The sequence below is a fragment of the Barbus barbus genome (genome assembly GCF_936440315.1).
Source record: "Barbus barbus genome assembly, chromosome: 7".
Taxonomy (NCBI): domain Eukaryota; kingdom Metazoa; phylum Chordata; class Actinopteri; order Cypriniformes; family Cyprinidae; genus Barbus; species Barbus barbus.
In genome coordinates this window covers 5,200,773-5,218,546 of record NC_136735.1, presented here as the reverse complement: position 1 = coordinate 5,218,546, position 17,774 = coordinate 5,200,773, and the positions used below count along the sequence as shown (strand labels likewise).

The window sequence follows — 17,774 nt, the reverse complement described above, 5'->3', positions numbered from 1 at the left end:
TAGTCTAGTCATTCTAAATGTGTGTGTGTGTGTGTGCTTATAATACCATGATTAAAAATCTATATTTGTTGCTATAGAGTAATGGTAATCTAATTTTGTCAGATGGGGATATCGGTATTATGAATTTATAGGCTACAGTAAGTTAAAGATACATGAAGCAGCTGCATTTTGCTGTTCAAGTGCTGGTTTAATACATTTATGCATTTAGTAGACACTTTTATCCAAAGCGACTTACATTGCATTCAAGTTACAGTTTCTAAATTTTTATCAGCTCTTGCTTTCCCTGGGAACCGAACCCGTGATATTGGCGTCGCTAGCGCCATGCTCTACTATTTGAGCTACAGGAAAGAACTTGAAATTATAAGTATAAGAAGTAATAGAGTAATAGAAGTGTAAGAAGTAATAGAAATAAATTTAATGCGCATGAAAACTCAATCTTGATGCGCACAAGACATGGCTATAAAGACATTTGGGGCTTCAGCCCCCTTAGCCCACCCCTAGCACCACCCCTGTTTGATTCCCAGGGAATTAATTACTCAGTCTTACAGTCTTTCGTGCACAAAATGTGTTATTTGACAAATAGTAATAGTCTTGTTCCCTGCTGAAAAGGGGGTAAAATCTTTCTAGGCTGGTTTGCTGCTCTTATATCTGTAAGGCAGGGTTTCATCAGGGTTGCAACAACATTTCTTGTTAAAGGTTAACATGACACGTTTACAGCAGGTCCTCATGTAAATAATCTAGATTTCTTCACAGCAGTTTGATGTGCGTGTAGTTCCCTGTGCTCTCCTCTAGGTGTCGCGTCAGGTCGGTGCGCTGCATAGGTGTGAGTGTGAAGGCGCTGTCCGCGGTGCTGATCTTTCGATTATCAACTGTGACACGTGCGTCATGTTCAGAGTTCTATTCCAGAATAAAAGCATACTTCATATACATACAAGTTGGACTAGCAGCTGTGCCTTTCATCTCAGTGTGTTTGTCACCATCCTTGATTCAACTTATGAACTCTTCAATGCTCTGTTCTGAAAAACCTGGTTCTTACCTGTAAGAAAAATGCATGTTTCACCTCAGTTCCTTGTGTTTAGAACATTGTGAACTTCCGTCTCAAGTTGAGCTCAACCTCATAAACAACTTGTGTAAGATGTATTTGCAAAATGTCTCTGCATTGTGAAAGCGGCCTCAGAGTTAACCACATTCACTTATTTTTATTTGAATTATAATATAGGTATAAGATTAACAGTGAATTATCAATGATTAAATCCTCATGATTTTTGCTCTTTACTCTATATTTATGTGAAATAACTGGGTTATTTGTTGAATGAGTGTTGATGACTGTTTTAGAGGAAGTCAACGCTGTTAAGAAATCATTTCTCATGTGTGCATGTTGCACTTTTCTCATGGCTCTTACAACATCAGCATAACCGTAAAAAGAAAGAAAATCAGGAAGGAGAGCTATTTTCTCCTGGGCCATGTGAATGTCACATTGACTTGAGTTTCCATAGTTTATCGGTGAACTTCCATGTAAAAAAAAGCTCCCGTCTGTCTGATTGAATTCATCAGTGCAGATGCGATGAGGTTTGATTGACTCAGGCATTCTCATCAGGGTTGGCTGAGGATCTGTGTTGATGTATGGTCTATAGTGACTGGAGGAGGAGCGTCTCACACTCAGACAGAGGAAGTGAAGCAAGACAGGATGTCTGAGAATAGTTAAACATTGCATACAGTACATCAACTGTCATTGCTACATGACACTCAAACTCTACAGATTCAAGCAAGGTAGGGACAACTATATTTTTTTACAATGCAAATACATGTTTTTCTGCAGTTTCGATATAGTTAGATTATAAAATGTTACATTTAAGTATACAAATACACTTAAGTCTGCAGTACATTAGTCTCATTTTAACACTCTTCCTAATGTCTTCCAGAATGTTTAGCCTTTTCTCTTTGATTTTTCTGCTCCTTTTGTCTGGTGAGTCTCAAAATCTTATTTTCAAGCTTACACTGAAGAAACCCATGACTGTATGTTTGTCTGTATTTCTGTGTTTAATGTGTATGCTGGGAATGTGTTGCTCAAATACTGTGGTTCTTCAGTTCTGCAAAACTAACACAGACACTGAGAGAATTACACTGAGAGACAGATCAAATTAGACTCTTCCTGCAAATAGTGGCTGGTGGCGCCATTTTTGTTCAAGTAACGTTTTTTTGTTATTCACGTGGTGGCATGTTAGGAAGTTTGGGATAAAGAGAGCAGGACTAGGACTGACATGTTGATCCTATTATACTTTGTCTTCTGTCTGGAGTAAAATTGGAGAGTTAAGGTATATTTAACAAAATACACAATTAAAGCAAACAGTGAGGTACTTCACATAAAGCTGGGCATAATTACTTCAGAACTTCTGTGTTGTTGAGAAAAGTAAAATCACAATTACAGAGAATGGAATAAATTTTGTGTATTTGCCTGTTTCATATTTTTCAGTGATCTGCAGCCAGAAATGGGAGGTTCAGTACTCATTTATGACGAAATGTGCTCTAAAGGGTTCAACAATGAATTTATCAGGCAGTTATAAACTCCCAAATCGTCTCACTGTGACAGAGACATTCTGGACTGTTAACCCAAGTCAAGGCACGAGTATCAATCTGTTGAATCATCCAGATTACAGAGACAGAGTTCAGTTCTTCCTGGAAGGCCAAACACTCGTTCTCAGTCTCAGTAATGTGAAACATGAGGATAAAGGAATGTACTGCCTCAGAATCCTGACAAATGTTGAAAAAGAAAGCTATCTTGGTTATCCTGGGATTGTCCTCAGTGTGACAGGTAGAGTAAAACTAATAATACACTGACAGGTTTTACTCTGTTCTTTCATGTAAATATAAAACATGTTTTCTCCATGATTTCAGAGCTCAGAGTGGAGATTCCTGAAGAGGTCGTTGAGGGAGAATCACCTGTTTTATTTTGTAAAACCACCTGTTACCTCTCAGATAAAACAAACTTTACCTGGTATAAAAATGGTAAGCATTTATCAGAATCGTTCGGCTCGAATCAGCTGTTGCTTCGGTCGGTCAGCAGTGATGATACGGGGAACTACAGCTGTGCCGTGAGAGATCAGAAACATCTGCCGTCTCCTGCACTCACTCTCAGTGTTAGATGTACGTCAAGAATTGATCTTCATATCAGCAACATTCAGTCCAGACTGATCAACAGATGCCCTGTGAGACGTAATGTTTATATTTTTCAGATCCTCCAAAGAGCGTCTCGGTGTCCATCAGTCCGTCTGCTGAAATAGTGGAGGGAGATTCAGTGACTCTGAGCTGCAGCAGCGACTCAAACCCTCCTGCTCTGAACTTCAGCTGGTTTAAGGAGAATCAAAGCTTAGCTGTTGGATCTGGACAGAGTTTCATCATCTCCAGCTTTAACTCCAATCACAGTGGACACTACTATTGTGAGGCTCAGAATCAACATGGATCTCAGAGATCAGCGGCTGTGTCTGTGTCTGTGTCTGTAACATCTGCAGGTATTAATATGATACTGTAGGCTCTTTCTGAACCCTGCTGGTGTCATGAGCATCATGTGAAATCATGTTTTTTCTTCACTCAGGTGGCCAGAAAACCCTTCTGTATGCAGCTGCTGGAATCGGGGCGGCGCTCATCTGCATCTGCATTATTATTGTAGTAATAAAAATCATTAGGTAAGACAAAACTGCTGTCGTTTTCGCTGTGGAAAAACCTGAAAAACACAATAAAACCTCATAAAGGTGGTTTATGATGTCTTGTGTGCTATAATCTAAACCATACAATAGCTATGTGTGGTGAATAAACAGATATTTAACTCATTCATCATCATGTAGAAAACAATCTCATTCTTCGTCTTGCATTTTGAACAATACCATACAATTACATTTTCTTTACGTTCCTCACACTAAGCTGTCATAAGACTTCAGAAGATCTATATATTATGTGGCTTATTTATAATGTACAGCACGCAAGTCATATATATTAACTACTTTTATGACACTTTTAACCCTTCCTCTCTTTTTGACCTGGAGAGTATTCTCTTTTTCTAGTAAAAATGTTATTCGTACTGGACTTAACCTTACTGACTTTGTTCACACAGTATATAACAACTCTTGAATTTGGAAAAAATAATTGTTCCGCAAAAAAAAGCTTAGACAATTATCATTACGCAATATTATTACCAAATATTAGATTTTTATGAGAATAGAGGTGCATAAGCTCAGATCAATGAAGCCTATGATCAATCAGTTCCAAAATGAAATACAAAACTTGTGCTAAATGACAGAAAACAAGTTGACAAAAAGATCGATTCCAAGATTTAATGGTAATGTCAAGCATTTTTCAGAAGGCCGGTCACTTTTCAACAAGAAACAGCTATAGGATTTTCAGCACAAGCACAAGAATAATTAAAATATTTTTTTTTCAGGATTCTTTGATGAATTAAACGCTTAAAAGAACAGCATTTATTTGAAATTGTTATCAAATTAATCAAATCAATTGATAAATAAAAGTATTAATTTGCCTAATCTACACAGTGTTTGAGTAGCTGTTGACTAGTTTGAAAGTAGCCATATTTTACACAAAAATACGTCTTTCAAATTTCACATTTAAGTCAACATGTTACTTGCTGTTTCTTTGAAACTGTAAATGTTTGAGTGAAAACTGTTTGTACACCACATCAGTTATAGCTAATCTTAGCTTGTGACATGGACACTGTATGTTTAATTTTTCTTCTCTGCAGCAGGAAAACAGGAGACACTGATGTCCGAAGTGGCGTTTCAAAACAGGCAAGTCCAAAACAGCATCTATTTCAGCACATGTTCATGTAATTGTGATCACAGTGGGATCATCTGGACTGTTTGTTTATTCAGGAAAACAACAGCACAGCCGTGACAGATCAGACGAGCGCAAAACCTTCAAAAACAGCCGATCCGAATGACTTAGTGTACTCCAGCGTCACTCACAGCAGACCCAGAAAACCCCAGAGAGCTGGAGATGAAGACGAGGTTGAGTACGCCAGCGTCCAGCACCATAGAAAGACTGGGAACATGACCGCGGAGGCCGGGTGTCAGAATGGATACACTGTTTCTGCCGGGTGAGACGCACTTCACCAAGTCTAGCATCAATAGGGTTAAAGATGTGAACAAACACATAAACTCTCCAGCTTTCTTAAAGGGTTACTCCAGCCCAGTAACCAGTTACCCCAATGTCGTTCCAAACCCGTAAAAGCTTTGTTTGTCTTCGGAACACAATTTAAGATATTTTGGATGAAAACCGGGAGGTTTGTGAATGTCCCATTGACTGCCAAATAAATAATAGAGTCAAGGCCCAGAAAAGTATGAAAAGCAAATAGTCCATCTTCCATCAGTGGGCACCTGGTCTCATGAAAAGGCGTTCAAATAATACACCAAATAAAAATGAAAACTTGTAGTACTGATATGCAAAAATGGACTTTGGCATATATATGATACGAAAGTGTTTGCCTTGCATATAATACACAGTTTTCATGTGCAGATACGAAATTTGTTGGTGTGCATATAATACGCAATTTTCACTTACATATGATACGCATCTACCCCACAACCCTAATCCTATGCATCGCGTAGCATATACACGCCAAAGTCCATTTATGCATATCAATAACACGAGTTTTCATTTTTATTTGGTGTACTATTTATATGAACTGTCATGAGATTGTCAGATTGTCGATGCTTCAATCTGAACTTTATGAAGCACCGAGAATGCTTTTTGTATGCAAAGAAAATAAAAATAACGACTATATTCAACAATATATTCAAAATATATTCAGCGGATATACTCCAAAATGGTGCTACGGAGACAGGAGGAGACGAATTGTTGAATATAGTCGTTATTTTTATTTTCTTTGTGTACAAAAAGTATTCCCGGTGCTTCATAAATTTCAGATTGAACCAATATTTTGACGATGTCTTTCATACTTTTCTGGGCCTTGACAGTGTTAATTACTTGGCAGTCAATGGGACAGTTACAAACCTCCCGGCTTTCATCCAAAATATCTTAAATTGTGTCCCGAAGACGAAAGAAGCTTTTACGGGTTTGGAACGACATGGGGGTAAGTGATTAATCGCAAAATTTTCATTTTGGGGTGGAGTAACCCTTTAAAAAAAATGAGGCACATGTAACCTAGACGAACAAGGTTTATGGGTGCACATACATCTGGCTCATCTTATTTTGTCTTTTTTACTCTCATTGAACAGTTCAAATGCTGAAACGGTGGATGATTCCTCTGTGATCTACAGCAGCATCAAAGTTGCATGAAGAATTGCACCATGTGATCACATCACTGAACATACTTCTACATTTTCCTACTTTGAAGCTGGCAGGAAATAGAAGTTGCGACTAAAAAGCGATTGTGCTTAACAAACAAGACTTTATTTTATACATCGGATAGGTCTACATATGGATGGACTGATCACAGTAAGATGCATTAAGAAAATAAATAGGCTGATTTTTAATTTTTAATTTGTGTTGAAATGTGTGTAATCTTTGCAATTAAATGTTCGTTTTTCTCAAAGCAAACGTTTCACATACTCTCACACAAATCTTTTACAATAGTGAATTGGATGCTGTATTTATTTGCTTTTAAAAACACTTTCATGTTCTTTTTGAGCTCTTCTTGAGTTGTCTGAAACTCTGAATTGACTTGTTGAGAAGAGGTGCAGACACTGTGAAAGAGGAAGGCTCGTGTTAATTTTTGGCGTGTTATTCATTAATAGTTCAGCAGTTTAACAGCAGTTTAACTTCCCGTCATGCTGCTGTTCTTATCATTTCTTATCTGTGACCATTCACAGAGAGACATGTTTATACTGCTTTTAAAAGAGTTAAATATGTGTTGAAAGGATTGTGTGAACAATAACTCAAATAAAGTATATTGTGTGTTTGGTGAATGGTGGTTTGATCAGTGTTGTTGATCCTGTAATTACAAGTGATGCTCTTTTAACCAGTGCTTCTCAATCAGGGGCTGCAGGACATTAGGCGGCCTCAGAGATCCTCCAGGCCTACAGTAAGTGTGCAGTCAGGTCAAAGCGGCTGCTTTAGTGCTGTGTTTGGTATTGCAGCAGGTTTTGTGCTAGTTTGTTGAGGGTGGGTCAGCTGCAAATGGGTGGGAGTTGTAATATCATCTACATCAAACCCAACCCTAAACTTACTCTCTCCCAACCTACTTGCGGCGTAAGTCCCTCCCACTTGCAAGTCTTCGGGCTGCAGCGATGCATACTTGAGTTTGTCCAAGGTACTGTATAACTGAGCAGGGTAGCTTAAATACTTCGAAGCTGTAGAACAAAAGAAGAGTTTTGAATATGTCTAAATAAGTTAGGTATATAAATATAGCTGTAATCTACAAAGTAAGTTTGCAAAAAATAATAATCGATCCCAGTTTCTGGGAATCATTCAATAGATCTGTTCTTTTAGAAGAACAATACTATTTTGACTTTATCAGTCTGGTAGTGTAAGTATAAGTGCTTGTGTTGTCTCTTTGAGACTGGCATTGGCCGACTTAAACACAATGTAATTGCTCATGATGGTGGTACGTGAGGTTGTCTTGCATCACCACTCGATGTGTTAAACACAGAATTGAATCAGGAAGAGGAAGTGAATCTAAGAGTTCTAAACTTTCATCTCTTAAAAACCCACCCAGATGCTCCTGCAGCCATAATGAGCTTCTTTACACAGCTCTTGCTCAAAGCAAACATGTTTCACATGTTGTCTCAAAGATTTAACAATAGTGAATTCTAAAGCTTGTTATTTGTTTGGATCTGGAGACTTTTTGAGTTGGTCTTGTGTAGTTGAGATGGCGTCACACATATCCAGGAAGAGGAAGACAAATATTCAGCACTCAGAATTTGACACTGCGGCACGGTAAGACCATTTTATTTAACTTTAGGTAAAATAATAGGGCTACAATGTTACACCCTGATAAAGGGGGAAATAGACTCTAAGGTATGATGGGAACATCCATATTTTGTTACAAATGCAATCTCTCAAACTCAATTAAATATGTATTTTAAAACAAAAAATGTAACTATTAACAGTGCACAAATTGTGTTTGCCCTACAGAATACAAACATGCAAACATTTTATGATGTGTTGTTGTCTCCGTCAGTCTGTATTGGCTGTGACGCACAGCATAGCTCGTGTCAACTACATCCTGCAACCTCCCCCTATAGTGGACACTCAAAATTCACTATTGAACTATTTTTTTTCTCTTTTTTTATTACAGTTAAATCACATTGTTTCCGTCATTTATTTGATCATATTGATCTTGTTAACCTCTACAATAACAGATTATTTGTAAAACTGTGGTCATGAGTTGATATTAACTCTAGAAGCTCAAAATTTGTTATAGATACATTGTGTGAAGCTCTTTAGACACACAAGGCCTGACCTGAGAAACATCCTCAGCACACATCAAGCCTTTAATGAGCAGAGAATTAATCTGAAATCATCATGATCTCTGTCTGTTGATTATCAACACAATAAAGTTTGTGATGTTGTATAGATGATGCTCATAATGTCATAATTGTTTTATGATGGCAGGACTAACAATGGTTATGTCACTCGTAATGTTTCTTCTTCTGATCTTGGTGATCATGACTGCGGGTGAGTCTTCGGTCACTAAACAAACACTTTGAAAAGCTGACTGAGCTCTTCACACTTGTAGCTCTCAAACTGACATGAGTGTTTCGCTGTCAGCTAACAAGTAAACATGGTCAAAATACTTTATATAAATTGGTTCAAAACACCTGAAAAACCACCTAATTTTCTAATTTCTGTGTTTCAGGGGTTGATGGTCAGCAGTATTGGACAGTGAATTACGGTCCTTCGTATGTTTGTGCATTAAAGGGAACAACAGTGAAATTATCCTGTGTTTTAAACTATCCACACGATCATGAGCTCATAACAGTCTTCTGGACCAAACCTGCTGTAACTGATGGAGATCCACCGGACCTGTGTTTAGACCCAGAAAACAAAGGAAGAGTTCAGTGTGACAGTGAATATAACGACACTCACAGAATCACGTTGACTGATGTAACAGAAGCTGATAAACACATCTACAACTGCAGATTCACTACAAACAGAGGAACATGGACAGGGATTCCTGGAGCTCAGCTGGACGTCACAGGTAGTGAACTCTCAGAAATACACCACAGACACAAACAAGTGCTTGATTTTTACATATTCTGAAGGTGTGTGATAGCCAGGATTCATCAAGAAACAAAGCAGCCGACTGAAATGTAATTTCTTGTTTAGCAAAAATCTAGCCCTCGCAGCAGTTCTTCTCATTGCACACGTGTGCACTATTTTCATGTTTTCTGGTTCTTCTAAACGTTTTCTACACACCAGAGTGCTCTTCTCATACTCTCATGAATGAGTAAAGGAGAGCAACGGGCAAGGTTTAGATAAATTACTTTACAGTTTCTTTATCATCAAAACCAGTCATATACAATATGAGTTGCATGAGACTGTTTTTAAAGCCTTCACATATTTAATCTGTTTAACCAAACATGTGACTTAGAGCTTATTTTAATATTATATGATATTATCTTGTTGTCAGAAGAGTTTAGTTTTTGTCCTGAAACGGTCACTTGTGATTTGGAGAAATTAAAGAAAGAGATAATAGAAAGTAATACTATTCCATGTTCATTTGGGCCCAAAGATATTGTTTCATTGAAACAAAAGTTGGCTGTGAATCTGCTTTAAAATGTTTTTCTGTTGTGAAAAGTGCTATACATATAAACAAGAACTGAACTGCTATTAAATGGACAATCATCAGCAGGACATTTGTAAACATGTTCTGAGAAAGAAAAAAGGCCATGTGTGGATTTAGAACAACATCAAAGTGATAAATAACATTTTTAAGTGGACTATCACTTTAAGATGATGAATCAGTGAGTCGTTGTCAGATCTGCAGGTGGAGACACAGCAGAGTGTGAAAGAGGGAGATTCAGTCACTCTGAGATGTAAAAGCAGCTGCTCTCTGCCTCAACAAACAACATTCATCTGGTACAGAAACACACAGACATTAACTACAGGAAACATCACAGAGAATCAGCTTCAGCTGCAGTCAGTCAGTCGTCTTGATTCAGGAAACTATCAGTGTGCTGTTTCAGGATATCAACATCTGATCTCTCCACCTGTTTATCTTAAAGTAGGATGTGAGTACAAACTGATTAGTGAATTATTCACACTATTCGTTTGAATTGAGTTTGTAAAGTTAGACATCAGCTGAACATTAGGGCTGTCGCGATTATATATCGATCAGTGAAAATACATTATTATACTATTTTCCAAAGCTGCATGATATATTAAACCCATTTAAAAAAATCATTATTAAGCATAATTGTGAATTCACAAACGCTATGATTGAATTAAATAATTATATGCGATGCAGTTCTAACACAGTATGCTCTTTAATTATCTCCATGAATGTAGGTTAAGCACGTGCCTCTCACAACAGTAGCTCCACAGAAACTGTTATTATTTACATGTGGAGCGACTCAAACTCATCTCTGCATGTTGTTTTGAGTTTGTGTTTGTTATAACCTTCATCTGGGAACGCATCTTGCGCTATTTCATCAGATTTGTAAGGTAAATCATTTATAAATCTACACAAACACAGGAGAATACATCTCGATTTCAAAATAAAAGCTCATACTCTCACTCTGGGTTTATTTACACAATTACAGCGGCTATAGCATTTCTGTCCTAATGAAATGGCCAGATATTAAAGTTTAAGTGGACATTTGAATTAAATGGTGGATCTGAATGAATCTTAAACAAGGATTATATCCTGCTGTAAATGTGTAAAAACAATCATCAGGCCTCTGGCGTCCCTGCAGACTGGTGTTATAATGTATAATGTACATTAGCTCTATTGTTTATAATACATTATGTACTTTAACAATTTTGTTCAATAAAACCATTTGATTTCTTGCTTTTGATGCTTTATTTGAACTAATTATTGCACCATTGCTATTATATATGTATTTTAAGTCATTTTAAAAGCTATTGTTCACTTAAATCTTTTTATTACCACAAAAAAAAAAAAAAAGATAATTATAGGGCCCTATGAAATCCGTTTTATTTCCAAATTCAGTTTTTATACTCCATTTTAATGGTTAAATTAAATTTTATTTTGATTTTATATTAAAAAAGTATTTATTTTTCATTTTTTTCAGAAATACTGTACATTTACTGTACAGTTTCTGTGGAGCTACTGTGAACGGAGCCGCTGTGAGACGCACGAGCTTAACCTACACGCATGGAAATAATTAAAGCGCATATACTGTGTGAACTGCATGCATATAATTATTTAATTCAATCATAGCGTTTGTGAATTAACAATTATGCTTAATTATGATTTTTAAATGGTTTAATATATCATGCAGCTTTGGAAAATAGTCTAATAATGTGTTTTATGGATTCTCGTCCGTGAGATGCGCCGCTTCCAGTATTTTGCAGGTTAGTCGACGCCAGTAAAATAAAGTCGATGATTGTTAAAAGTCGACTAACATCGACGAATCGCGACAACCCTAGATTAATCTATTAATCGATAAATTAGTCAATAGGTTAATCGAAATAAAAATAGATGTTAGTGGCAGCCCTAGCTGAAATCAAGAAGAAAATGAAAGATTCATGTGTTTGAAAGCATAATTATATTTCTAATTTCTGTGTTTTGTGTTTCAGGGGATCATGGTCTGCAGGATTGGGGAGTGAATTATGGCCCTTCATATGTTTGTGCATTAAAGGGATCAACAGTGAATATGTCCTGTACTATAAAATATCCTCATGATCATCAGCTCATAAAAGTCTTCTGGACCAAACTTGTATCTGATGGAGAACTACCAAAGCTGTGTTCAGTTCCAGTAAACAGTGGAAGAGTTCAGTGTGTCCGTGAATATAAAGACACTTACAGAATCACCTTGACTGATGTAACAGAAGCTGATAAACACATCTACAACTGCAGATTCATTACAAACACAGAGGGTGGAAGATGGACGGGGATTCCTGGAGCTCGGCTGGATGTCACAGGTAGTGAACTCTCAGAAATACACCACAGACACACAAACACACGTTATGTCACCTGTTATTCCAGGAGCTCAAAGAGTAGAGCAAATCACTAGTAATGAGTCATGGGTGCAATTCCCAGGAAACACATTTACTGATAGAGAGTTTACCTTGAATCAATGCAAGTCACTTTGGATGAAAGCAAATGCATAAATGTAAATACTTTACTCTTTACTAGTTTCATCCCCTTAAAGTTTCAGTTGTTATAACTAGTGATCGACCGATATTGATTTTTTATAACCGATACCGATACCAATTATTTGCATGTCTATGTGCCCGATAACCGATATGCAGAACCGATATTTATTTACTGTTATAAAGTAAATAAATGACTGCGTGAAGTAAGTCCATACTTCACTTTGGTTTTTCCTCCTTTCAGTCATCTTAACAAAAAATGTTTTGAGAATTAGCAGTCTTTCATGCAGGGCTCTAGACTCATTCTTCCCACTGATCTCACTTTTGTGCACGAGCACATAATTTGGTTGCAATTTGTTTTTTGTTTTTGCTACAACATTTGATTAATCAATGCATGCTGATGAACTTTTATCATAGTTTATAGTTATATGGTAACGAAAGTTTTCAACATTCAACTCGTTCTTTTTCATCTGTATTATTTGTGATTTAAATTTTGTGAACAGGAATTCCTTTTTTCGTGTGCTTTTTACTTTCAAATTTGCGATCTTGGTGTCACATTTTACAAGAAAAGATCATTGTCTGTTTTGCTTATATCTATACACCTTTAACTTTTTAAGACTAAAACAAAAGATGGATTCATTGTTATTCTTAATTAAAAAGTGCAACAACAATAACAGTACGTTGACAATAACAAACTCTTACATAACATTTATCAACAAAAACGAATAAGACGAGGCATGGCATAGGACACATCACATGATGTACTATATACCTAGTATATTACAGAATGTTTAGCAAACTCTGAGGAAGCAAATAAATATTAATATATATATATTTTTTTTAATTAAGGAAAGCCTCCATAGCATAACCTGAGGTAAACAGCAAAGATAACAAGCTTCTCAAAACGAAAACAAAAAGAAAAGTAAAACTAAACTGGCTGTAGCTGACAGGACTTGCATGTTTTTTTTTACAAGAATGCCACCACGTTCACCTTCTCTGGTTTAAGAAGCGGTCTTTTACTTTAGTTTGAAAACAAATCCATCCGTTGCGCTCCATCCGCGACGCGCACCTTCACGCTCGTGCTGACGCGGCGAGTATAAACCAGGCTCTACCCACGAAGCGCTTGCGCTGAAAGCACCTCTCTTCACGTGATCAGTGAAATCTGACTCCTGCTATAATGTGCTGCGGCTGGCAGCGCGCGCTGTATGAAGCAGACGCTTTGGAGTAGCGCAGACCTGGCACTCGTACAAATGCGACCACGTCAAATTTTAACTCGCAAACAATTACCATTTTGGTCGCAGTCTAGAGCCCTGTCATGTTAAATGTAATCTTCGTATTACAACAATGAAAAACATTTTATTTATAAAAAGCTTTAGCAGCAACACTAATATTAGCAGTAAGCAAAATGAACATAGAAAGTCGAATGTTTTCAAATGGAGAAAATAAAGGAAAGGAGTCATATCAACTTCATTTTTAAAAAACGTTTTTTAAGCTGTTTAATAGGATAAAGAGTGAAGAATAATTCACTGGATAATGTTAATTCACGGAATAATATTCTCTGGAATATTGGAATATAACAAGCATTGTATTTTATTGCATTTCTCAACTGGCATGCTCTAAATTATGCTGCTGACAGCGCGGTTTATCTATGCCTTTACACAGAACTATAGGCTACTCAAACTGCCATCGATCGCGGAGATAATAAATAATTAATTTCCATAGAGTTGTATTAATTTAGATGTTTATAAACGAAATAATGGTTATATAGTAAGTGTTAATACAATTTAGGGTGCTTCAAAAAAGTGAATCTTGTTAAAAGTTACATGCGGTGGCCGTGCTGAGCATTTCTTGAGCATCAACCCGCTGAGTGAACTGCAATATGAAAGCGGCTTCACGAGACTAATGATGAGCATATAGACAACAGAGAGAGAATTACATTCAATGCTTTTCTTTCCAACATGCAATCATTCATGGCTGTATTATTTAATTCATGCAAAGTTACGTCTTTATTGGGAGAGGACTTGACGGATTATCTATGTGACTCCGACTTCACGAGACTAATAGACCACAGAGAGAATTAAATTCAGCGCTTTTATTTCCACCATGTGCTAATTCATGGCTGTGTTATTTCAGGCAAAGTTATAGCCTATCTTTATAGGGACATGGCTTGACAGAGTATCTTATTTATCATATTTCTTAGAGCCAAGTTGCATTTAAACTATATCCCCCGGTTTCACAGATTAGGCTTAAAACTAATTACAGACTAAAATATAAATCTGAGCTGTTTCAACTGAAAGAAACTTGCTTTGACTGATCTTAAAATATATCAGTGCCTTTATTTTGTCTCCAAATGCACACCAGTAATATTTTTTCTAAGGCACGTTTATAAAAATTACTTAAATGTCCTAATTGAACTATGGCCTAATCCTTGTTTAGTCTAAGCCCTGTCTGTGAAACCGGCCATATATCAAGGATTTATGTAATACATCTAATTTGTGCATTAATGCCTGTAATATTAAATAGTTTACTAACTACAGCAAATCAAGTACCTGCACGCCGTTGCTGTCTGGTCTCCCCTCAGATGCGCTGCAATTGCGATCCTGTGCGCAATTCTGAAAACGTCCACAAGATGACGGTGTTTATCGGGGAATCCGATATTACAAAACCGATATTCGATTATGAAAAAATGCTTAAATATCGGGAAAAATATCGGTAAATCGATATATCGGTCGATCTCTAGTTATAACACTAAGCTATGTTGGTGAAACTATAATGGCGAAACACAGAGTCGTTGTCAGATCTGCAGGTGGAGACACAGCTGAGTGTGAAAGAGGGAGATTCAGTCACTCTGAGATGTAAAAGCAGCTGCTCTCTGCCTCAACAAACAACATTCATCTGGTACAGAAACACACAGACATTAACTACAGGAAACATCACAGAGAATCAGCTTCAGCTGCGGTCAGTCAGTCGTCTTGATTCAGGAAACTATCAGTGTGCTGTTTCAGGATATCAACATCTGATCTCTCCACCTGTTTATCTTCATGTAGGATGTGAGTACAAACTGATTCATTAATATTAGTGAAATAATTCACAGATTATTCAGAGATTTTCAGAATTTAGTTCAGATTTGTTTGATAAATTCAGCCTGTTCATACTGAATGCATGACATCTTTTATTATTAGACATGATTTACACTTACTAAAGTAATAATATGTAAAATGAATGTGAATAGAGACCCTCCTCACGGGTTTATAAATCAGTTCATGTACCTTTCTGATCTCATCACTCAAATAAAATCTTTTTCAACTTCTGCTTGTGGATACACTTCAGTAATCATCAACAACCATATAAGGGACGTTCATGAGATAAAGAAAGTAATTATTCATCATTCACATTTAATCTAGATCCTCCAAAGAGTGTCTCTGTGTCCATAAATGGATCTGCTGAAATAGTGGAGGGAGATTCAGTGACTCTGAGCTGCAGCGGTGACTCAAACCCTCCTGCTCTGAACTTCAGCTGGTTTAAGGAGAATCAAAGCTTAGCTGTTGGATCTGGACAGAGTTTCATCATCTCCAGCTTTAACTCCAGTCACAGTGGACGCTACTATTGTGAGGCTCAGAATGAACATGGATCTCAGAGATCAGCGGCTGTTTCAGTCTCTGTTAAAGGTATTCACTATAAACAGACACTCTTTGAGTTTCATCTGTCTCTAGTGTGAAATGATCTTCATGAACATCTTGTTTTAGGGGCTCAGAGAGCTGCTCTGCACACAGTTACTGGGATTGTGGCGGGATGTGGAGCATTGATCATCATCATCATCATCATCATTGTGTTCATTTGGTGAGTGAAGTTTGTCTGGACACGAAATGTTAAGTTTTGTCAGTAAATTTAAAACATTTTAATCTCACATTTAGAGTAAATTGATTTTTTTATTGCCTTTTAGTATTTTTTCTTTATTTGATGTATTTTTTAACACATTTTTAATAGTTTTCTCCTGTTTTTAGTAGGAAGAGGAGGACAGACGGTGGAAGTGAAGATGTGAATCAAAAGCAGGCGAGTCAGCAAACACACACCTCCATCTTCAACTGTAATATTTGATGATATTGTTGCACTGAAACACAAATAAAATACTGTATCTGAAATCTTTCTCTACAGACGGCTGACTCGAGTGATGATACATACACAGCTCTGGATCCAGTGTCCAGAACATCTGACATTTACAGCACGATCAGAGTCAGTGAATGTCTCAAACACTCTTTACATTCACATACAGCAGACCCATATAAACACAGGCTGTTTTGTTCATCTCTCTCTCACAGTCTGGGGACTCCAGAGCTCCTGATGAAACCTACACGGCTCTGGAGCTTCAGTCCAGATCTTCTGAATATGAGACCCTAGCAGGAGCTTCAGCAGATCCTCAGTAAACGCTCCTCGCAGTGTTGCAGCTCATATGGAAATACTCAGAAATATCATATTTGATGCTTATTTCATTATCATTAATTTAAACCTTCTTGAAGTAACTGTGTGTACTGTAATGAAGCGTAATTGATTTTCATCTTTCAAATGTATATTGTATGTTTCACATTGTCTTTCTATTTGTGCTGCACTCGCAAATACATTTAACTAGTTTATTTCTGTTAAAGTAACATCACAATAATGTAGTTATTAATAATAAGTCACTGGAGTATTGAAAGAGTCAGTTTATGGTTTCTAATTATGTTATTTCATCACTCCGCTTAGTAACGTTTTCATGTTAAACTCAATGTCTGTAACTGATTATATTTGTGAAGCTGCTGTTCGAGGTGTTGCTGTTCAATGACGCTCACATACTAAGTTGCTAAAGTTTGCATGAGAATACCTGCACTAATTTGTAATATCATTTTTTTAAGTACCAGTTTGTGATGTTCACATTTTGTTTTATGGAATCGTTTTTTAAGTGAGTTTCAAATAGCTGATATTCAATCTTAAATTAAAAGGATGAATTTTCACATCCGGTATTTTGAACTTTTTGAGCCAAATAACTATATAACATTTGGTCATTTACTCACATTCCAAAGCATTATGGCGATATGCTTTTGAAGTTTGACATCTTATTTTAAGCAAAGATTGAGAAATATGTAACAGTTAAATGTGTTTTTGCTTTGAGTAATATTTGCGGTCTAATAAAATAAAACCTCATTTAAATAAAACCTCATTGCTATCAATCTCATCCAAGGAATTATGTAAATTTATTTTACTTTTTAAATTTTTTTTACAGCCAGTCAGTTAGTTTTGAGTCCAAATTCAAAATGAACCGAGTGAAAAATAACCTAGTTTGCTTTATTTTTGATTCTCATTGTCCCTGGCCTTAAAAGTGGGCTTAGATGGTCTTAGTCAACTTTCCATTTTGCTGAAACTGCTAAAACAAGTCAGTGTGTTTGTACTGTATTTTTTGCCCTTTTCTTTGTCAAAGGATAATAACTAGGGACTTACCTTGAACCTACCTCTAAACCAAACCCAAGCACATGCACTTATCTTATATTTTC

At 36.7% G+C, this 17,774-nt stretch overlaps 2 protein-coding genes across 3 annotated transcripts; both read left to right on the top strand.

The window, feature by feature from the left end:
* Window positions 1-1,479: 1,479 nt before the first annotated feature.
* On the top strand, window positions 1,480-6,933 carry LOC306872766 (pregnancy-specific beta-1-glycoprotein 5). 2 transcript variants are annotated; one of them, XM_079421533.1, is made up of 9 exons: window positions 1,480-1,770; window positions 1,923-1,966; window positions 2,474-2,812; window positions 2,896-3,144; window positions 3,234-3,509; window positions 3,593-3,683; window positions 4,751-4,796; window positions 4,881-5,104; window positions 6,246-6,933. In XM_079421533.1, exons 2-9 carry the CDS (start codon window positions 1,924-1,926, stop codon window positions 6,304-6,306), a joined length of 1,329 nt encoding a protein of 442 aa, XP_079277659.1. In that variant the 5' UTR covers window positions 1,480-1,770; window position 1,923; the 3' UTR covers window positions 6,307-6,933. The 2 variants fall into 2 exon arrangements, with proteins under 2 accessions (XP_079277659.1, XP_079277660.1); XM_079421534.1 differs by lacking the exon at window positions 1,923-1,966 and having other exon boundaries at window positions 1,540-1,770.
* A 901-nt stretch (window positions 6,934-7,834) lies between these two features.
* Window positions 7,835-17,457, top strand: LOC306873318 (B-cell receptor CD22-like). Its single transcript, XM_079422538.1, has 11 exons — window positions 7,835-7,905; window positions 8,584-8,646; window positions 8,828-9,169; window positions 9,951-10,202; window positions 11,734-12,078; window positions 15,048-15,299; window positions 15,654-15,917; window positions 15,996-16,089; window positions 16,257-16,302; window positions 16,405-16,482; window positions 16,569-17,457. The coding sequence occupies exons 2-11, from the start codon at window positions 8,592-8,594 to the stop codon at window positions 16,671-16,673; spliced, it is 1,833 nt and encodes a 610-aa protein (XP_079278664.1). The 5' UTR covers window positions 7,835-7,905; window positions 8,584-8,591; the 3' UTR covers window positions 16,674-17,457.
* Window positions 17,458-17,774: the final 317 nt, after the last annotated feature.